General features: G+C 45.7%; 1 protein-coding gene across 1 annotated transcript in view; it reads left to right on the top strand.

The window, feature by feature from the left end:
* MALRD1 (MAM and LDL receptor class A domain containing 1) overlaps positions 1–22,953 on the top strand; it is a 209,708-nt gene that overhangs the window by 99,048 nt on the left and 87,707 nt on the right. The window contains exons 26-28 of the mRNA XM_064162534.1: positions 142–439; positions 15,150–15,395; positions 16,069–16,226. Coding sequence (XP_064018604.1) covers positions 142–439; positions 15,150–15,395; positions 16,069–16,226 — 702 coding nt within the window. The remainder of the gene's footprint in view (positions 1–141; positions 440–15,149; positions 15,396–16,068; positions 16,227–22,953) is intronic.

The following is a 22,953-nucleotide window of genomic DNA, read 5'->3' as shown; positions in this document are numbered from 1 at the left end:
TGGCATTGGGATGACCTTTAAGGTCCTTTCCAACTCAAACCACTCTAGGACTCTATGATAAGAATGGGGGTAAATAGAATAGCAGAATAGGCCACAGTAATTCACCTGTTGTATACATGATTCTCCTGCTCTTGCTTACAGATACTTTTCTATTACCATATGTATGGAGCTCACATTGGATCATTGATTGTCTACCAGAGGACCACAGCAAAGCATGAACAAGTTCTCCTGAATCTTACTGGCAGTCAGGGAAATTTCTGGCAGCACAAGGCACTGATCCTGTCTGGAGATGGAGAGGAAGATTTCCAAGTTGTCTTTGAAGGGATAGCTGGAAAAGGTCCCCAAGATGGCCTAGCACTTGATGACCTCACATTTTCCAGGGAGTGTTTGCCAGCCCAGGATTTTTTGCCAGCAGAACCCACAACGCTGCCTCCAACAGGTATGTTCTTGCTGTGGACAGTCACAGAATCACAGACCTCTGAAGAACTTCTATTCCAACCTCTCTGTAAGAGCAGGAACACTCAGAGTAAATCACACACAAACACATCCAGGTGGATTTTGAATTCCTTTAGAAGTGGTGACTCCATAACCATTCTAGGCAGCCTTGCCTAGTGCTCTGCTACCCTCAAAGTAAATATAGAAAGAATAACTTGGATTTTTAAGCCTGGAGAAGAGAACGCTGAGGGGAGACCTTATTACCATGGGCCAATACATGTAGGGTGGTTACCAGGAGGATGGGGATTCCGTTTTTGTAAGGAGTCCCATGGAGAAGAGAAAGGCTGATGACAACAAGTTAGAACAGATAGAAATTTTGTGTCTAGCATTGTGCACAGACCAAGGTCTGCTGGCATCTGTGAATTTGCAGAGGTTGTCTGTAGAGACACAGCTGAAGGATGGCTTCTGCAGTAGGAAATAGCTCTGTTATGTCCTTTCAGAATGCAATCTTCAAAAAACCCTGAGCTCTAACATGCCTGTGACTGGCAGGGTGGAGACTCCCTTTTAACAAGGAGTCCTATGGAAAAGACAAGGGCTGATGGGCACAAATTACTGCTGGAGAGATTCCCATTGCACTCCAGAAGAAAATGTTTCCCTGTGAGAGCAGTCAGACATTGGAATAATCTCCCAGGGGAAGTGATGGAGTCCCCTACACTGGATGGTTGCTAAGACTCAGTTTGCCAGGGTGCTGGGCCAGCTCTTTCCAATTTCACTATCACCTAGAAAGGTTGGACCAGATGGACCTGGGGGTCCCTTCCAAGCTGGAACTCTGTGGTTCTGTGAATAGGACTATTGCTTTTGTTTCCTTCTCTCTCCTTTCAAAGAGAATTAGAGTGCACAGTTTGCTAGACACCAACATCCTTTTAAGTAACTCTTCCAAATTCTAGTAAAATTATGAATGAGTTCTTCAACTGCTGAGTCAACACTTATGGAGCTGCAGGACTTGGACTTGATGATCTCTTTGGGTCCCTAACATCCTGTGACTTGTTCTCCAGCCCCGTATAATTAGGCTGTATCCTGCTTAGTTTAGTGGGATTTCTTTATCAGTAACAGCAAAATATAGTTGCTGCAAAAGACATAGCTAAAAGTAGGACAGAGCCTGTATGAGTAGGCTGCAATAAGGCCAGCAAGTCTTCCTGCTTTTTGTCTGGTGGGAATTCCTATTGATCCTGTTTAGTCTCCATATCCATCTTCTTCCCACGTGGGGTAGTGGCAGCATTGCTGCAATGATTTCCTCATCCTCAGCTACTGCACAAGGGAAATAAGACTCAGGAAAACTTCCCCCAAAATAAAAGTTCTGATGGGCATAGATCCCAATAGCCCCAAGGCAAGAGCTGCTCCTGGAAGCACTGATGTTGTTCATTGCTAATATTTCCTTGGGCTCAGACAATGAAGCAGAAACTCTCACTGACAGAGCAGGACAAATCTCTTCCCTCCTTCCACATTTATTGCCAGAGCTCTTGAAATGTAAACCTCCAAAAGAGAATTTAGCAGAGGTGTTTTGTTACTGGGCTTACTACAGATTTCTTGCATGGCTGCAGCAAGTCATTTTTATCTCACTGCTCTGTCTTTCTGATCAATAAACCTAAGTTAACATTTCCCAACATCAAGGAGCACCAAGAGCACGGATCACTAATTCATGTGAACTGCTTTGCTTTGTTATTGCTGCTAATGAGTAGCCTTCCCCTTTAGGATATCATTAAGCACTGCTCAAGCACTGGGAAATAACGGTGGTGAGACTACCTCCAAGTCAAGAGACTACTTCGTGCACAGAATAAGCAGGAGAGGGAAGGGCAAAGTTTTCCAGGTACATCTCTGATTAATTGCCATTTACAGCTCCTGGTATTGGCTCCCTGCTTCTGCCAGCAAAGAAATGTATTGCAAATTAGATTAGTATTTTAAAGTTCAGCTTTATGGGAGTATTACCCCAAGAGGACCACTGGCTGACAGTTCTGATTCTTTATTTTTCATGTTTTCACATTCTCTCCTCTTAATGGTAGATGCAGGTCCTTGTGGCAATGTTTGAAATTTTAAAAGCCTTTGGTTTTGATAGTAAAGGATGTTCCAAAACACTTTTATGATAGATATAATAAAAAAAGGTACTAAAATCTCAGGGAAAAAGAAAAGCCACCAGAGACCGATTTCTTGGTGTAGCTCATCTACTGTGTGAACTTTGTAGAATCACAACACTTGGAGATAATGGTCTACATTCATCTTTGTAGTGAACAATCTTTTCTATATCAGCAACTTTCACTTGGCTTAGATAAGAGTTCACATTAACCACTGGGGGTTCCAAGCTGCTGTTGGGACTACTACAGCTGCTATTCATCAGAAGCACCTCTCCTATGAGGAGAGACTGAGGGAGCTGAGGCTGTTTAGTCTGGAGAGGAGAAGCTCCAAGGTGACCTTATTGTGGCCTTTCAGTATCTTAAGGGGGCCTACAAGAAAGCTGGGGAGGGATGTTTTAGGCTGTCAGGTGGTGATAGGACTGGGGGGGATGAACCAAAGCTGGAAATGGGGAGTTTCAGACTGGATGTTAGGAAGAAGTTATTCACCATGAGGGTGGTGAGACCCTGGAACAGGTTGCCCAGGGAGGTGGTGGAAACCTCATCCATGGAGATGTTTAAGGTCAGGCTGGATGAGGATCTGGCCAGCCTGATCTAGTGTAAGGTGTCCTTGCCCGTGGCAGGAGGGTTAGAAGTAGATGATCCTTGTGATCCCTTCCAATTCTGATTCTATGATTCTCTTCTATGACTGGTAACTAAATCATCTGTGCCTAGACATGGTTACAGATACCGACACTTCTGCTCAGTTTAGTGTCATCTGCACTCTTGGTGAGAGTGCACTCAGTTCCCTCATCCAGGTCACTGATAAAGACATTAAACAGAACTGGCTGCAGTGCTGGGGAACACCACTTGTGATGGTTGGCTACCTGCATGACTTGACTCCATTCACCACCATGGCAATGCAGACCTGATGCTGATGAGTATTTTTCTAGCTGGTTAATATGTTTCCTTTGCTGCAGAATTATTTGGTTGGAAAAGACCTGTGATAGAGCACCTGCTAGAGTTTAGCCACAGACATGGGCTAAATGTAGACAACTGAGAGCACCTAAACTTGATGGGAGCTGTGTCTTTATTCCTCTTCCAGCTCAGGCCACATTTCAGTCCCTTGGAGGCAAATCATAAAAATCTAAGCAAATATTTAGGTTGTTTATCTCCTAAATGTGTCTTGCACATCATAAAAATAAATGAAATAAAATAAAATCCCAATGTCCAGCTCTGAAAGCTAAAACTAGTTGTGGTCACAGAATGATTTGGGTTGGAAGGAACCTCCAAAGCTCATCCAGTCCAGCCCCTCTGCACTCAGCAGGATCATCCTCAACTAGATCACATTGTCCACAGCCCTGTCCAGCCTCGCCTTGAATATCTCCAGGGATGGGGCCTCAACCATCTCCCTGGGCAACCTGTTGCAGTGTTCCAGCACTCTCCTGGTGCAGAACTTGTTCTTCACATGCAACCTCAATCTGCTCTAGTTTGAAACCATTGCCCTCATCTTGTCCCTGCAGACCCTTGTAAACAATTTCTCTCCAAACAAGAAAGCTCTAATCCTGCTTTGCATTCCAAGAAGTAGCTAAGAAGTCACTCTTATTTGTGTGTAATTATTACTTTATCCTCACAAATTTGAATGTGGAGAAATAATTCTGCAGCACAGGGCATGCTTAGAGATATGAATAGCTTCTACTAATGAGTCTTGCAACAAAAGTGATCTGAAGTGAAGTTTTCTGTTTCACAGTATCAAGTTGTAGCTCACCATTAGTGTAGTACACCTTTGCTGGGCATTTGAATTGTCCAGGCATCCTGCAACAGAATTCCCCTGTGTGGGAAAGGCTGCAGGCAGGCGTGGGCTCCTTAGTTCCAGAAGGACAGGGACTTACTGGAGACAGTACAAGAAAAGGCTACAAAGAGGTCTGGGGGACTAAAACATCTCTCTTATGAGGAAAGCCTGAGAGAATTGAGGCTTTTTAGTCTGGCTAAGAGAAAAGCGAGGGGGGAGCTCATCAATGCTGATCAATACTTGAAGGGTGGGTGTCAGGAGGATGGAATCAGGCTTTTTTCACTGGTGTCCAGGTAACAGGCACAATCCTGAGCATCAAAAGTTCCTTCTGAACATGAGGAAGAACTTCAATTTAAGGGTGACGGAGCTCTGGACCAGGCTGCCCAGAGAGGTGGTAGAGTCTCCATCTCTAGAGACATTCCAAACCTTCCTGGTTATGTTCCTGTGTGATCTTGTTGCGGTGAACCTGCTCTAGCAGGGAGGTTGGACTGGATGATCTCCAGATGTCTCTTGCAGCTCCTACCACTCTCCTCCTCTTTAAGAAGCTGAACTCGAAGTGGCTTTTCAGCACACACTTAGCAACAGGGACTCTGAACTGTGCTTGACTTTCCCAGCTGCACTGCTGCCATTTTTCACGTGCTATACATTAGAGCATTATTTTGTGTACACTACTTAGACATTTTATTTGAAGGCTCAGCTTCTGTTTTGTGCTTTATGTTAAGGAAGATTTGAGGGAATTGACTGCACAGCTTCATTTTTATTTTCTCAACCCTTTTGTCCTCCAGCTTTTCAACACAATAGGCCTCCCAAGTAGTTTTCACAAGATACCTAATAACTATCACAAGATGTTCTGTTTGTGAAGAGAATAAACAAGGGTAATAAGTGATGAAAGGACTGTTAACTGACAATATGGATAGAGCATTGCTGGCAGTGGAGGGACCACACAGTTCATGCTCAGAAGTGAGACCGCCTCATGGTCCCCTTAAGATATTGAAATGCAGCTCTAAGGTCTCCCCTGATGCCTTCTGTTGAAAATGAACAGCCCAACATCCTCAGCCTGTCTTGGTGGCAGAGGTGCCCTAGCCCTCTGATATTCCGAACCTATTGCAGCAGGTCCATGTCTTTCCTGTGTTGGAGGGCCCAGATCTGGACACAAGACTGCAGGTGAGGCCTCATGAGCAGAGGGGCAGAATCCCCTCTCTCAATCTGTGGACCATGCTACTCTTATTGTTGCTGGAAAAGCCCTCTGCTGTTGTGCTAAGAAAGAGAAGAGAGCACTCTAGAGAGAGAGTGCATCCCCTTGTGTTGGAGAGACATCTTTTAGATTCAACTTCACACCTGCTGCTGACCAAACTCCCCTCTCTGCCCCTCGTGTCCCCCACCAGGCAAGGTCCAAGGCATGCCCAAGGAGGAGGGACCGAGGTTAAGGTTCTGGGTGTGCCTGAGGTGTGATTTGGGCCTGAGGAGATGTGCCCAAGTTCTGCCTTGGAGGCAGCAGCCTGAGGCCAGGAACTGTGTTTGGTATTAAAATGGCATTATGATGAGCAAAGTTCCCTGGAGTTCACGGTTCCCTTAGCAGTGCCAGGGCATCAGTCTCTGGCAGCAGCTCCATTCTTAGGTGCCAAGATAATGCTCTCAAACAGTGGCACTGCCCATCAGAGGTGGCAGGTATGGCCTGGTGGTACCAGGCTGGTTTCTTCCTGTGGAGCCTTGTGTCTATACCAGATTCCATCGTGTGGGAGCAGCAACTGAGTCAGTAACTGCTGATGGGGCAGGCTGCTGCAGACTCATGCTGAGATGGTAGTCTGCTGCCTAGCTGCTTCAGCGGGACAGGTCACTGAATCTGACACTGCAAAGGGATTCTCTCCTGTCTGTCTGGAAATGGGCAACAGCTGAGGAAACAGCTGAGGAAGTTTTGGTTGTTGGAGAAGCCTTCATCAGCTCTTCATTATGGGAGAAGAAGATGAAGGGGCTGGAGAGGCTGAGTGACCTGGGGCTGTTTGGTCCAGTGAAGTGAAGGCTGAGAGGGGATCTGATCAATGTTTATAAATATCTGAGGGCTGGGGTCAAGAGGGAGGGGACAAACTCTTCTCAGTTGTGCCCTGGCATAGGAAAAGGGCAATGGGTATAAACTACAGCAGAGAAGTTGCACCTCAACATGAGGAAGAACTTCTTGAGTGTAAGGCTCACAGAGCCCTGGCACAGGCTGCCCAGAGAGGTTGTGGAGTCTCCTTCTCTGGAGCCTTTCCAGCCCTGTCTGGATGTGTTCCTGTGTGACCTGTGCCAGATTCTCTGGTCCTTCTCTGACAGGAGAGTTGGACTCGATTTATGGAGGTCCCTTCCAACCCCTAACATCCTGGGATCTTGTGATAAACTTAGAACCTTAACAGTGTCCTCTGAAAGTCCAATTTGCAGCTGAACTCAGGCTGCTGTTTTACAAGCCTTTGGTTGCTCAGGATGCAAATCAATAATTGAAGGTTCTTGAGAGGCTTGCAAAACCAAAACTGGAAGCATTCACCACAGTCCTAGAAAGCCCAGGCAATTTCCCAAGAGAGAGCTGCTAACGTGGTAGTTTTTAGGTCAACTTTTCCTCCAGCACTTCAGCCTCTGGTAATCTTTTGAAAATCCTGGAGTTTGCAGAGCTGTGCTTATGAAGGAGGTGAATTTCTCACATTCCTGTGCCGACAAGTCGTCATTACTATGCATCACCAACTCTGCTGAAAGCACTTCACCATGTCCTTGGGTTGCACTGGTAGAGGTATTAGATGAAAGTTGTTAATTATTTATTTTCTTAAGGCCACATACAATTCACTCATACAATAATGCCAGCTCAGGGCATAATGGATTAATTGTTGCAGGGAAAGATCTTAATTATCTAGAGGGCCCCGATCCCTGGGATGTCAAACTGGTAGCCTGCTGATTAATCACTCTGGCTTCTCTAGAAGGCTGTGGTTCTGCAGAAGTCCAGTTGTGATTTAGGAGCAGGTACACGTGTAGCTGTGCATCTGCAAACAAAATCCTTGGGCAATATGTTCAAGTGGGTCTGGCATTTCCAACTGTCACAGGCTGAGATTCCATTCAATCCATGACATGCACCTACTGATATGTTATTGTGAGACTATCCCAGCTATTTGACTGATTGGATTTAGGTTTGGAAAGCACAGATCATGATACCATTAAACATAATAAGTTTTAAAAACAGAGGTTAATCAGCTTGTGGGACATTCTCAGCACTGATCAGTTTCCTTGCATTCCACAACATGAAATAGCTGTCCAGTGGGTTTAAAGCAATGTTGGTATGAAATAAGAGCTGGGGGAAGCAAACAAACTTTGATTATGAAAAGTGTTAAAATAATCACAGGATGCCAAGTTGGAAGGGACCCCAAGGACCATCTGATGTAACCTTTCTTGGTGATAGTGGAGTTGGAATGAACTGGCCCAGCACCCTGCAACCTGAGTCCTACAACTGCCCAGTGTAGGGGACTCCATCACTTCCCTCGGGAGATGATTCCAATGTCTGACTGCTCTCATGGGGAAACATTTTCTTCTGGAGTGCAATGGGAATCTCCCCAGCAGTAATTTGTGCCCATCAGCCCTTGTCTTTTCCATAGACTCCTCAAAAGGGAGTCTCCATCCTTCTGGCAGCCACTCTTTATGTACTAGTCCATGATAAGAAGGTCTCCCCTCAGCCTTCTCTTCTCCAGGCTGCACAATCCCAGCTCTCTCAGCCTGCCCTCACATCTGACATCTTCCAGTCTTCTGATCATTACTGATGCACCTCAGCATCCTTTGGCTTTCTTTGCCCCTGCAGCTCACTGTTCACTCATGCTGAGCTGCTTGCCCTCTGAGACCCGCAGGTCCCTTTCCACAGAGCTGCTTTCCAGCCAGGTGGATCCCAGTCAGAGCTGCACTCCTGGGTTCTGTATTCCCAGGTGCAAGCCTCTACCTTTATCCCTATTGAACTTCCTTGCCAGCCCAATTCTTCAGCCTGTCCAGGTCTTCCTGGAGAGTGTCTTTTCCCTTTGGAGTGTCAACCTCCCTCCTTATTTTGGTGTCACCTGCGAACCTCCTTGGGGTGCTCTTGATTCCAGCATCCACATCCCTTGTGATGAAACTCTTGTGACTGGAGCTATACCCAGTGTAATCTCCTATGCAACCATGTTGCAGTTTTCTGGAAGCTTGGTTGAGAACTTCTAGAGATTTGGAACTGAAATGAGATCTAAAGGAGTTAAAATCTCATTAATCCTTATCAGTTCAGTCACCAAACTCAATTTATTTCCATGAAGCAAAGATATGTAAAGGAGCAGCTTCGAGGAGATAGGAATCTAATGGAGAAATTTGAGATTTTGATCTGTTTTGTGGCTACTGTAGGCATGGATAAACATTTGGTTTGTCCTAAATTCTCCTAACTACATAAGCAAATTAAAGTCTGCATCATGCCAAAAGGCATCACTACAAATACATCAACATAAATACATCAATATGAATTAATCAGTGTAAGTACTGGAGCACTGCCTGAGGGGGAGAGGCTGAGAGCCCTGGGGCTGCTTAGTCTGCAGAGGAGAAGGCTGAGAGGGGATCTGAGCAATGTCTATCAATAGCTGGGGGTCAGGAAGGAAGGAACAGGGACAGCCTCTGCTCACTTGTGCCCTGGCATAGGACAAGGAGCAAGGAAACTGCAGCACAGGAAGCTAGACCTCAACATGAAGAAGAACTTCTTGAGTGTAAGGGTCCCAGAGCCCTGGCACAGGCTGCCCAGAGGGGTTGTGGAGTCTCCTTCTCTGGAGCCTTTCCAGCCCTGTCTGGATGTGTTCCTGTGTGGCCTGTGCCAGATTCTCTGGTCCTGCTCTGGCAGGGGAGTTGGACTGGAAGCTCTCCAGAGGTTCCTTCCAACCCCTAACATCCTGTGATCATTTAACCTCCTGTATAACAGCAACCAGGTTTTCATCCAGAGTTTTCCTTCATTTACCAAATAATTGAAGTGGAACTAAATATCTCTTATAAAACAAATTCAGTCTCTATTCTTAAGTCCTTTATTGAGAAGGGAATTTATGACAGCCTTTAGTGATCTGTCCAATGGCTAATTACCCCATCAGTTTAATTTATAACCCCATAATTTTAGTTTAATTTGAACTTCTCTAACTTCAGTTTCCCAGCAGGTAACACTGGGGAGTTTTCTGCTCGATTAGAGCTTTCTGCTATCAGTATTTGTCTTCTTACAGCTAATTACAGAGCATGGTCAAACTATTTCTTAAGCTTATTTCTGATAAATTACATTAATTGGGCTCCATTTGGGTCATCCAAGCACCTCCTTTAGGAGCCTTTCATGGCCAGTCCAAACAAATATGACACAATTTGTTTTCATCAATATTCAGTGAAAATAAATTTATTGGCATGGATTTTTAATGCTGAAGTGATAAGAGGTGTTAGAAAAAGAAAGAGCTATTACCTTCATAAAGGGAAGGCTGAGGGATTCTCACCCTGAAATAGAAGGCAGACTAAACATTGGCAAGAAAACAGAGGAAGTGATAAAGAGTTTGGCTGATGGAAGGGGTTTCTCAACAAGATATAAAGATCATCCAGAGATCTCAGGACTTTCAAACTGATGGCAGGAAAAAACTATGTCCTTCTCAAATGTCTCCATTTGGTGAAGCAAAAGAATGAATGGAATCCTAGAAACATAGATTGGTCTGAGCTTGAAGGTTGTTGAGGGAACCATTGCCATATGAAAACTCTGTGAGTCTGGGGAGAGTTATTTGCCAAGGTTTAGTCTCCTGCTGTTTGGAGGCCCATTACCATTTGCAGCATAGACATTGAGCTTCTGGAGGGCAGCTTTGGTTTCATGAGAAAAAGCATAGAATCATAAAATGTTTTGAGTTGGAAAGGGACCTTAAAGATCATCTAGTTCCAGCCCCTGTCATAGGGAGGAACAGCTCCTACTAGACTAAGTTGCTTAATGCCTCATCCAGTCTGGCTTTCAACACTTCTAGGCTTGGAATCTCCACATCTCTGGACAAGCTGTTCCAGTGCCTTACCACCCTCATGGGGAAGAATTTCTGACTAATAGCTGAACAAAATCCATCTTATTCCAGTTTGAAACTATTGCCCCTCCTGCTGTCACACCATGTCTTTGTCAAAAGTCCCTCTCCAGCTCTTTTGTTGCCTTTTCTCCTATTCAGAGTCCTAAGGTCTCCCTGGAGCCTTCTCTTCTCCAGGCAGAACAGCCCCAATCTCTCAGCCTGTCTGCAGGGTGTTTGTGGAGTTAATTTATTTCATAGAATGGTCTGGGCTGGAAGGGACTTCCAGAGGTCATCCAGCCCAACACTCCTGCGTTCAGCAGGGAACATTCTCAACTAGATCAGGTTGCTCAAAGCCTTGTCCAGCCTCACATTAAATATCTCTAGAGATGGAGACCCAACCACCTCCCTGGGCAATCTGTTGAAGAGTTCCAGCACCCTCGTGGTGAAGAACTTGTTCCTCACATCCAATCTCAGGCTGCTCTGCTCTAGTTTGAAGTTATTTGCCTCATCCTGTTCCTGCAGGCCTTTGCAAACAGTCTCTCTGCAGCCTTCTTGTATCCCCCTTCAGGTATTGGCAGGTTGCTATTAGGTCTGCCTGAAGCCTTCTCTTCTCCAGGCTGAACACCCCCAGCTCCCTTAGCCTGTCCTTGTAGCAGAGCTGCTCCAACCCCCTGGGCATTTTCATGGTCCTTCTCTGGACCTGCTCCATCAGGTCCATGTCCTTCCCATGTTGAGGGCTCCAGAGCAGAGTAAATTAGTAGAGTCACCTCTCTGGATCTGCAGGCAAAGCATCTTTGGATGCAGCCCAGGCTGCCTTTGGCCTTCTGTGCTGTCAGCTCACACTGCATGCTCACATCCACCTTCTCCTCCACCAGCACCCCCAAGTCCTTTTCCACAGGGCTGCTTTCCATCCTCTCCTTCCCCAGCCTGTATTGATGTTGAGGATTGTTCCAGAGTCTTTCAGAGGATTTAAAGTTTTCTCTTAATTTATTTTCAGAGAGGAGGCAAATGAGTAGTGAAAGTATTACTGTGATACAGAATGATCTAAGATTAGCTACCTCCCAGGAAACTCCTGTTGTGGCACAGGCTGTGGCTTGAAAGTTTGAGCAGCAATTTTTTCTCTCTCTGAAATTACTATTTCCAGAGCACAATCACACTTGCCAGGGTTTGAAGCTCACATGCAGAACACCCACAGATGCTGTTTCTTAATATTAGTGTCTTATCTGCGACTTACTGTTGTTCTGCCTCAGTTCTGTACCCTGTACACCACCTGATCTTTATTGCTGCTCAGCATTCAGTGATGCAGAGCATAAACCATATTTCTCTTCTGATGGGAAGATTATTTTCTCTCTTGATTTTTATAGGTACATTCTCCCCCCTCCCAAAACATATATTTAAAAATCTGTTTATGAAAAGTTTCTCTATAAAATCAAGGTGGTGAATCCTTGTCCTGATGACACATGTTAAAATAGAAATGTTCCATCTGTTGCTTTTGCTCAGAGTAAATAAAACAATCACAGACTCATAGGTGGGAAGGGACCTCAGAGATCTTCTGCTCCAACAAGAAGGTTATTGACTCGTGCAGATATTTTCTTCTGTCATGTAAATCCTCCTCAATTCCAAGATTATTGATCTGAAAGACACTTAACAGCTCCTTTGGGTGCACTGCAGCCAATTACCACATAGGGCAAGAGCTCTACCTGCTATGAACCTTTGAGAAACGCTGCTTGGAGCAAAAATGATTGAGCCTTGCTGAGAAGTTTCTCTCAATTAAATATCCATGTTCTACCCACTGGCATCTCTGTACAGGGGTGTTAGGACTGAGAAAACATGAAGACAGGAAGAAAGATCAGGAAAAAAAAACAACCCTTTTCTTACAGTTTGTCTTCTTGTTTCATTGAGGGTTTTTTACAGTTAGACATGTGTAATTTGTGAGGGACCTGGAGCAGCTGGGCTGTGAGGAGCAGCTGAGGGAGCTGGGGGTGTTGAGGCTGGAGAAGAGGAGGCTGAGGGCAGAGCTCACTGCTTTCTGCAGCTGCCTGCAGGGAGGTTGCAGTGAGGAGGGGGCAGCCTGTGTTCCTTAGTGGCAAGGGACAGAAGCAGAGGAGATGGTTCCAGGCTGCTCCAGGGGAGTCTCAGGCTGGATGCTAGGAACTCTTCTGCCCTGAAAGGATTCTCAAGCATTGGAATGGTCTGCCTGGGACAGTGCTGCAGTCCCCATCCCTGGAGGTGTTTAAGCAGAGTGTGGAGCTGTGCTTAGGGACATGGTTTAAGATTGACTCTAAACCCTGCTAAAGGTTGGACTTGGGTAATCTTAGAGGTCTCTTCCAACCAGATGTTTTCTATGATTTAAAAGACAAAATGGAAGTACACTCAGAAACAAGTCATGTTCTAGGCTCAGCTACTGTCCTATCGTTTACTGCATGTGTTTGAGAATCACAGAACCACAGAATGTCAGGGACTGCAAGGGACCTCAAAGGATCATCCAGTCCCCCTGCAGAGCAGGATCACCTAGACCAGATCACACAGGAGCAGGTCCAGGTGGATTTTGAATGTCTCCAGTGAAGGTTCATTCATGGCAGGATTCAGACTGATTTTCTTTTTCCCTCAGAAAACAAAGCCTTTTGCTTTTCAACTCCACTTATTTTTTTTGGCCTGAAATTGGAAGCAGTGCTACAAGGGACCTTCAAATGTAATAGCTACTGCAATTATTGATCATGCTGAACAGCAAGGAAAGCTATTGCCAAGCAAGAACTGCATCCTGCAATTATTTAAACTCTTAGTTTACTGACAAAATAAAGCTTTTGCCTGATTTCTTAGTGCAGTCACATAAAAGTTATGTAGGGCTGTAATAACTGGCTCCTAAAACCAGATACAATTTGAAGTAGGCAGGAATTTTGCAACAAATGTCTGAGGCCCTTTGGGAAACAAAATAGAGGATTGAAATTCTGAAGCAGATTGATGGAGAGGAGTTTTTGATGGACTCCAACTGTCTTGTGGCTTGCAATAATTAGAAAGTGAGGGAGGTAGCTGGAGCTCTTCAGCTGCCTGAGGGCTGCCCTCATTCGTGTCTACAAAGATGTAAAGGTGAGTGCCAGGAGGCTGGAGCCAGGCTCTGCTGGGTGATGCCCAGAGACAGCACAAGGGGCAATGGTGGAAGCTGAGGCATAGGAAGTTCCATGGAAACATGAGGAGGAATTTTTTCCCTGCGAGGGTGACAGAACACTGGAAGAGGCTGCCCAGGGGGATGGTGACTTCAATCCTGGATGTGTTTAAGGGTTGTTTGGATGTGGTGCTTGGGTTGGACTTGGTGATCCTGAGGGGCTTTGCTGTGATTCTTTCAAGCAGTTCTCTGAGGTCCTTCTTGAACTTGAGTGGCCCAGAACTGGAAACAAAATTCCAGATGTGGCCTTACCAGGGCAGAGTGGAGTGGGAGGAGAACCTCTCTTGCCCTATTGACTCAGATTCTCCCCATATTTGTACAGCTTTCCTACACATGCCTATTTTAATGTTATACCTGATGGGCTAAGATGATGATACTTCTCTTTTTCAATTAAAGTATGTTTGTGCATTAATTTCTGGCAGAGCAGAAGGGATAAAGGAAGTAAGGAGAGTGCATTTCCAAATTTTCTATCTCCCTTCCTGATTGGAGGATGTGCTGAATGTACTTTTTGTCCAGATTTCTGCAGGAACTGGCCTCAAATGAAAGTGTGAAGCTTTGAAATCAGTCATACAGTTCCTAGGCTGTAGGGTAGAAGAACAGGCCCTCAGGAATGCTGCACACAAAGGGTGCACATCAGTCCACTCAGCTCATCTGCAAAAACAACAACAAAGAACTCCATCAAAAGGCAACCTTCTGCAGTTAAAATAGGGGGGAAAAAAAGTCTTATTCCAAATTGGGGCTGCTAAATGAAGTTCACCTTTGCAGCTGAAGTGAAACGATTTCATCCTGCAGCACATGAAAGTAGAATAGCAGCAATTAAATCAGGCTAGAAAGCTTTGTTGGTGAAGGAATGGCTGGCTGGAGCTTGCCCTTGAAGGCTGTTCAAGGGAAGCAGTCATTTATTTGGGCACTTTCTTGACAAAGCACAAATGCAATGAACTGATAATGGATTGGTGCTTCAGAAGAGCCCAAAGGCTTTTAATAAAACTGCTCTGGACCACTCTCCTCCTCCTCTTAAATATCAGATCCTATCAGATGTAACCTTCTTGAGGTGAACGTTGGTATAAGTTTGCAAACACTAAATCTGGAGTCAGTGCTGGTCTAACTGAGGGTAGGAAGGCTCTGCAAAGGGAGCTGGACAAGCTGGATCAATGGGCCAAAATTAGTTGTATGAGCTGAGGGGGCTGGAGGGAAAGTCTCACCAGGAGAGGCTGAGGGAGCTGGGGGTGTTCAGCCTGGAGAAGAGGAAGCTTAGAGGGGACCTTAGCACTCTCTATAGCTACCTGAAGGGAAGCTGTAGTCAGGTGGAAGTCGAGCTCTACTCCTAGGGCTCTACTACTGGTGCCAAGAGGAGAGGGCATGGCCTGAAGCTGTGCCACGGGAGGGTTAGGTTGGATGTTAGGAAGTGCTTCCTAATGGAAAGGGGGATTAGACACTGGAATGGACTGCCCAGGGAAGTGGTGGAGTCACCTTCCCTGGAGGTCTTTAAGAGAAGATTGGATGTGGTTCTTGGTGGCATAGGTTAGCTGATGTGGTGGTGTTAGCTTATAGGCTGGACTTGATGATCTCAGAGGTCTTCTCCAGCACCAATGATTCTGTGGCTGACCAGAACACTCTCATTTCTCTCTTTCCAGGCTCCTGCTCCCCTGGCTATCAGCAGTGTCGGAATGGGAAGTGTTACAGACCGGAGCAAAGCTGTGATTTTGAAGATGACTGTGGGGATAACACAGATGAGAGTGAATGTGGAACTGCCTGCACCTTTGAGAAGGGCAGGTGTGGTTGGCAAAATTCACTGGTGGACAACTTCCACTGGGTGCTAGGGGTCGGCTCACCTCAGAGTCTCAGACCTCCCAGGGACCACACGCTTGGAAACAGAACAGGTATGTTGGCACCTCACAGACAAGATGGGATTGTGTGCTGGTTTGGGGCTAGCAGGAATATTTTAATGACAGAAGTGAGATCACTGGTTGTAAAAAGAAAATAATGATAAAGTCTATATCATTCATTGGTTTGCTAAAAGGGATAAAAAGATCTGGGTGACATCTGGAGAGCTGAGTGAAGGCAAACCTAATGTCCAGCCTAAAGTCTCCAGGGAAGAAGACTCCACAACCTTTCTGGGCAGCCTGCCCCAGGGCTCCAGTACCCTCACAGGAAAGAATTTTCTCCTCATGCTGAGGTGGAACTTCCTGTGACTGAGTTTATATCCATTGCACCTCATCCTGTCTCTGGGTGTCACTGAAAAGAGCCTGACTCCATCCTCCTGATAGCCATGCTTCAACTGTTTGATAGTCATTGATCAGATCCCCTCTCAGCCTTCTCTTCTCCAGACAAAACAGTCTCAGGTCTCTCAGTCTTTCCTGGTAACTGCTCCCAGTTTATTCCCAGTAGCAAGTACACAAAGAATGTGGTCTGGTCTTTCATTACCCTAAGCTGAGGTTCACTGGTGTAGGACCTATGTGGGTAGTCTCCACCATATGCAATTACTTGGTGAAGTTTGGGAATCTATTTTGAAGATCTGAAACAATTTTTCAGCAATGTATTATTTAATTTCAGGACAATTTCTCTATCTTGAAGCCACTGCAATAGGACTGAAAAATGGAAAAGCCCATGTGAAGAGTTCCAGATGGAAAGAATCAAGCAAGAATTGTGTCATGAGCTTCTGGTACTTCAAGTCACCAAAAGCCACAGGCTCCATTCAGGTTCTGATTAAGGTAAGAAAAACTCAACCCTTTATTTTAGATTTGTTTGAGTATCTGATATGTGTAAGGGTGTAGATGCTCCAGCAGAGCTCATGTCACTAACAAAAGTATTAAACAGCACTAGGCCCAGCAGGGTGCCACTTGTCTTTGGAATTACAAAGTGTTCAATGGAAGTGCAAAAGCTCACTGGGCAAAACGGAATACAACCAGAAGAAGTCTGGATGTAAGCAGTCAAAATTCACTGCAGTGAGATTTTGAGGTACTTCTGATGCTCTGAGGTATTTTCTCTGACCTCTGGAGGTCCTTTCAAACCCAGAGTGTCCTACGATTCTGTTTTGTGATTTTAATGGGTTGTGGTCTCTTCTCTTCTGAAGCTAAGCATATTCACAGCATCACAGTATTAACAAGGTTGTAAAAGACCTTTGAGATCCTCCAGTCCAACCTATCACCTAACACCTTCTAATTAACTACACCATGGCACTAAGTGCCTTATCCAGTCTCCTCTTAAATGCCTCCAGGGATGGGGACTCCACCATGTCCCCAGGCCGCCCATTCCAATGCCAATCACTCTTGCTGTGAACAACTTCCTCCTAACATCCAGCCTGAACCTGCCCTGGCACAGCTTGAGATTGTGTCCTCTTGTTCTGTCACTGCCTGCCTGGGAGAAGAGACCAACCCCACCTTGCTACAGCCTCCCTTCAGGTAGTTGTAGCGAGCAATGAGATCTGCCCTGAGCCTTCTCTTCTGCAGGCTGCACACCCCACCTCTCCTCACAGGGCTGTGCTCCAGCCCCCTCACCAGCCTTGGTGCCCTTCTTTGGACACATTCAGCATCTCAGTATTTTTCTTAATTTAATATTCACTCTGCCTTTTTACAGAGGTTGTGTGTGTGTGTGTGTGTGTGTGTTCCTCATCAGCACTCAACACTGCTTTGTTTTGAGTCAGAACTTCTTTAGGACTGAGTAGTTCAAAATGAAATTTTGCCAAATCAATATCATTGACCCTACTTCTATGGGAAGTCACTCAAAATAAGGTCTGAGGAAACAACTAACTCTACTTCACAGCTTAAAATAGGCTCTGTAGCTCTGCATCGATTCTTGTGACTGGCTGCATGGAAAGCAGTCAGCTCCTCACAGTAATGAAGGAGTTATTATAGATTTCCCTGGCGTGAGGTAGCCTCAAAGCAGATTATCTGACCTCTGTACAGCTGGAGCAAGAAACTACATCGTCAATAATTTGCTTGAATGTTTTACTTCAGAGGCTGCTGAACTTCAAACCATGCTTCAGACAATGTGGGAAGCATGCAGAGTTTTCCACTTACCCTCTGAAGATGTAGAAAACTTCTTAGGGAATTATTTACATCAAAAGCAGAAGTCTATAGCTTGCTGGTGTTTGTATGTGGGTGAAGCAGCTCTGTGGACATATCCAGATCTATGGGCAGTAGCTTACACTGATGTCGTTTTTGGTTTCCCTTTGAATCATAGTGTTTTGTTTATTCCAAATAGTTTTCCTTCATTAAATCCAGCAGTATATTTTCTCGGGAGAATTTGGTTCCACACAGAAGCACAGGGGTCATGGCCTTCATTTAGAGTCACTGAATGGTAGTGTTTGGAAAGGACCTCAAGAGATCTTTGTTACCAGAACACGATTACCTAAGGCAGGTCACACAGAAATGCACCCAGGTGGGTTTTGAATGTCTCTGGAGAAGGAGGCTCCACAGCTGCTCTGGGCAGCCTGCTCCAGGGCTCCAGCAGCCTCACACCAAACAAGTTTCTCCTCATGTGGAGATGACACTTCCAGTGCAGCCTGGTCCAGGGCTCTGGCACCCTCTAACTGAATAAGTTCTTTTTTTGTTTACACAGAACCTCCCCTATTCCAGTTTGTGTCCATTGCCCCTTCTCCTGGTCCCCTATTCTTGATACCCACCCTCAGATACTTAGAAACATTCATAAATCCTCTCAGCCTTTTTCTTTTCCAGACTGCACAGCCCAGATCTCTCAGTCTTTCTGCATAGGAGGGATGTTCCAGTCCCTTTGTGATCCTTGCAGTCTTCTTTGGACACTGTCTGGTATATTCCTTTCCCTCTTGAAATGGAGAGCCTGGAACTAGACAGAGCACTCCAGATGCAATCTCACCGCATTTTATTAGCATCTATGGACCTCAGAAGGGACACAAGGGGCAATGGACACAAACTGGAAGAGGGGAGGTTCTGTGTAAACAAAAGAAGGAAAATATTCACTTAGAGGATGGCAGAGCCCTGGACCAGGCTGTCCATAGAGGTTGTGGAGTCTCTGTCTTCAGAAGCATTCAGAACCTGCCTGGATTCCTTGAGTGATTTACTCTGGGGGTCATCCTGCTCTAGCAGGGGGATTGGATTACTGCTACAGACCTGGGGCAGTGTGGCTGGAAACTGCCTGCAGAAAGGCACCTGGGGGTTGTAATGCACAAGCAGCTGAACATGAGCCAGCAGTGTGCCCAGGTGGCCAAGAAAGCCAAAGGCATCCTGACTGGGATCAGAAATGCTGTGTCCAGCAGCAGCAAGGCAGGGGATTGTCCCCTCGGACTCTGCTCTGGTGGGGCCACTCCTAGAGTGTTGTGTTCAGTTTTGAGCACCTCAATACAAGAGAGCTGTGGAGGTGCTGGAGCCAGTGCAGAGGAGAGCAAGGAAGCTGTGAAGGGCCTGGAGAGTAAATCCTGTGAGGATAGAGAGAAGGAGCTGAGGCTGGTTAATGTGAAAGAGAGGAGGCTGAGGGCAGATCTCATGACTGTACAGCTACCTGAAGGGACATTGTGGAGAGACTGGTGCTGGTCTCTTCTCACAGGTGGTTAGTGACAGAACAAAAGGGAATGGCCTCAAGCTGCAGCAGGGCAGGGTTAGACTGGACATTAGGAAACATTTTTTCTCAGCAAGAGTGGTCAGGTACTGGAATGTGCTGCCCAGAGAGGCTGTGGATTCACCGTCCCTGGATGTGGTTGGTTGGATGTGGTGCTTGGGGATATGATTTAGAGTACACTTTGTAGAGTAGGGACCTGGATTGGACGTGGTGATCCTGAGAATCTTTTCCAACCTGAATGATTCTGTAATTCCAACACCCACCACTCTGATTCTTTACTCCCATTCTTGATCTGTGAACAGTTACCAGAATTTGTGTCTGACAGTCAGAGCTTACTGAGAGTAAGGAAGTAGTCCCAGGAGCTTTAAAGGAAATCACTGGGAACACTGTAAAACAGTATTGCTCATCAAGGCAGAAAGGGAGAGCAACTTCTATGGCAGCTTTACTTCTCAGAGCTAGGTAATTCTGTATTTATAATTCCTGAACTGAAGGCAGAGACTGAGACAGCATTTCCCACCTATGCAGACATTGTTTCAATCGTGTTGTTGCAGGTCTGATTCTGACCTCATGGAACCATCCTGTCTCTATGTGAACTGAGACAATGGTCAGACAGAAAGAAGTCACTTTTTAGTGTAAGGCTCATTCCTCAAAACCAGTTTGCACAGAAGGGGCAAACAGGTATGGACTACTGCAGATAAGGGCAGACACCATTCAGTGCCTTTTATTTTCTCAGATGAATCACAGCAGCATCCAGGCTGGCAAAGCCCCTCAGGATCACCAAGTCCAACCTATAACCCTACTCTAGAAGATTCACCTTGAACCACGGAGATGGACCTTGGAGTACTGGGGGATAGCAAGTTCTGCATGGGCCAGCAATGTGCCCTTGTGACCAAGAGGGCAAATGGTTTCCTAAGGTGCTTCAGGAAAAGTGTGGCCAGCAGAGCTGGGGAAGTTCTCATGCCCCTCTATTTTGCCCTGCTGAGGCCACACCTGCAATACCATGCCCAGTTTGGGGCTCCCCAGTTCAAGAGAGACAGGGACCTGCTGGAGAGAGTAACAGAGAGCTATGAGGATGATGAAGGGACTGGAACCTCTCTGCTGTGAAGAAAGACTGAGAGGTGAATCTGTTTAGTCTGTGACTCAGTGATAAATGATAGAGGTGCAGCTCTGAGCTTTCAGCGTCTTTATCAGCTTTTAATATCTCCTTTTTTCCAAAAGGGGATTTTCTGAATCTAGTTAACACATCATGTTTAGAAAGAAAAGGAAACAGTGCCACATGCAACCTGGTGCTTGCTGGTATCTTTTAGGAAGCATAAAGCATTGAGCAAACCAAAAAGTACCAAACTAGTGTCTAATTTTCTTGATCACTAACTCCACTTGATTAAAAAAAAAAAGCCACCTTGAACATTTCTAGGAGGTCCCTTTAACCTCAGAAAATCCTTTCTCATTTCTTTCTACACCCTGAGGCTCCTTGGTTTTCTGATTGAGGGGGGAAAAAATCTTCCTTTTGTCCATCAGAGACTGAACTGAAGTGATGTTGGACTGGGAAAACTTCATCAAGCACTTCTGGAGCACCGTGGGTGCTTGTTGTACAGCATTGAATTGCTCCCTAGTTTCATCCTCCTTTAATGTAACTTCTATTTTTAATTCACAGTTCATTTTAAGTGTCTTGGAGATGCTCCAGTTTCTAGCACTCTTTGATCTTTGCCAGGCTTGCAGGATCAAGTTGCAGTGTGTTTAAAATTACTTTGATGAATCAATAAAGGGCCTGAACATTAGGAGTCTGATGTTTTTTGCTTTCAGAATCTTGTCACTTTCTGGGCTTCAGCTTTGAATCCAGAGTAGATTCAGGAAACTAGAACACTTGTAGGGGCTTGTAGCAATAGGACGTGAGACAGTGAGTTGAAGATGGAAGATGAGGGATTTAGGCTGGACATGAGGAAGAAATTCTTTGGAGTAAGGGTGGTGAGACACTGCAACAGGTTGCTCAGGGAGATTGTGGCTGCTCCCTCCCTGGAGGTGTTCAAGGCCAGGTTGGGTGAAGCCTTGAGCAACCTGGGCCGGTGGGAGGTGTCCCTGCCTGTGGCAGGGGAATTAGAACTGGATGATCTTGAAGGTCCCTTCTGAACCAAGCCATTCTATGAATCTATGATTCTATATTTGCAGTAATTACTTCACAAAGATGGAAAAATCTGATTCCAGATCATTTCATGCAGGAGTCCCAACAGGCACTCACTCTAAAGAATTTCTTCTTAATCTCCAGTCTAAGTCTCCCCTCTTCCAGCTGAAAGGCATTGCCTCTCATCCTGTTGCTCCAAGCCCTTGCCAAAAGTCCCTCCTCAGCTTTCTTGTATCCCCTTTAGGTTTTGGCAGGCTGCTGTAAGGGCTCTCTAAAGCCGCCTCCAGGCTGAACAGCCCCAACTGTGGCAGCCTCTCCCCACAGCAGAGGTTCCTCCAGCCCTCTAATCATTGTATTCATACATCCCTGAACCTCTAAGGCAGTGAGTACTGGACAGAGAGGCAGTGAAAGGGAGAGAATCTCACTGTAGTGTTTTCCATAACAAGACTTGTCAGTTATGAGAGCTCTTAATTTGTAGAGAAAGTATTTCACAGCTACAGATTAGAAATGTAAATCAGATCTCTGGTTCCTTGTTTAAGAGATAAGTAGTTGTATCTATCAGACATTAGAGAGACAGGACTTGAGCAGTGCTCTGAAAGAGGCCCCTTTGCCCAGGATCAATTCAGTGAGGCTTGAAAACACTTCATTGAGCTTTAACAATATATAAGTAGCTTACTTTTTTTTTCTCCCAGCCTTTGTGTTTTGAATCCCCTGAGCCTGTCCAGTTTATCTAACATCCCAGAGGATCTATTCTGTACTTCTACAAGCTCTAGAGCTACAATCCAATTGAAAATAATATTCTGACAGAATACAAATAGGCAGCAAAAATAAATGTCACAAAAGAAGTACAGTTATAGCCCAGCAAACCTGCCCTTGCATCAATGGAGGATTGGCACCTGACTGGCAGTAATCACAGTCACTGAATGTCAGGGGCTGGAAGTGACCTTGAGAGCTCATCCAGTCCAACCCCCCTGCCAGAGCAGGATCACTTAGACTAGATCACACAGGAACACATCCAGGTTGGTTTTGAGACTCTCCAGGGAAGGAGACTCTGCAACCTCTCTGGGCAGCTCCAATGCCCTGTCACCATCACAGGGAAAATTTTTCATGTTTCCATGGAACTTCCTGTGCTTCAACTTCCACCATTGCCCTTGTGCTGTCAATGGCCATCACCCAGCAGAGCCTGGCTCCAGGCCTTTGGCACTCACCCTGCACATCTTTATGAACATGAATGAGGTCACCTCTCAGTCTCCTCCTCTCCAAGCAGCACAGCCCCAGCTCCCTCAGGCTCTCCTCATTAATAGAGATGTTCCATTCCCTTCAGCATCTTTATGGCTCTCTGCTAGATTATCTCAAGCAGTTTCCTGAGGTCCTTCTTGAACTGAGAGGCCCAGAATTAGACACAATATTCCAGATGTGCCTCATCAGGGCAGAGTAGAGGAGAAGGAGATCCTCCCTCGACCTACTAACCACAGCCCTTCTAATCTGGCCCAGAAGAGCACTGCTCTTCTTGGGCACCAGAGCACACTGCTGAGATCTCACAGAGAATTCCTTCAGTGTCAGAAGGCAGGAGCAGCTCAGCCCATCACAAATGCCTGCACTTTCAGTATTCTTTGGAGCTAACTGGCCAGTCTCTTTCTTCTGAATTGCTGCAAGTGCTGTGCTGAGAAAAGTCAGCTTCAAAAGCGCTTTGATAGAAAGTGGCTGCTGACCCATCTGGAGGCAGGCTTTTGTTTGAAGCAGGTAGGCATCTCAACCACAATCGAGTTGCTCATTAGCAAAGATGA

Source organism: Pogoniulus pusillus, chromosome 23 (genome assembly GCF_015220805.1).
Source record: "Pogoniulus pusillus isolate bPogPus1 chromosome 23, bPogPus1.pri, whole genome shotgun sequence".
Classification (NCBI taxonomy): Eukaryota; Metazoa; Chordata; class Aves; order Piciformes; family Lybiidae; genus Pogoniulus; species Pogoniulus pusillus.
This window is presented reverse-complemented; position numbering and strand designations above follow the sequence as displayed.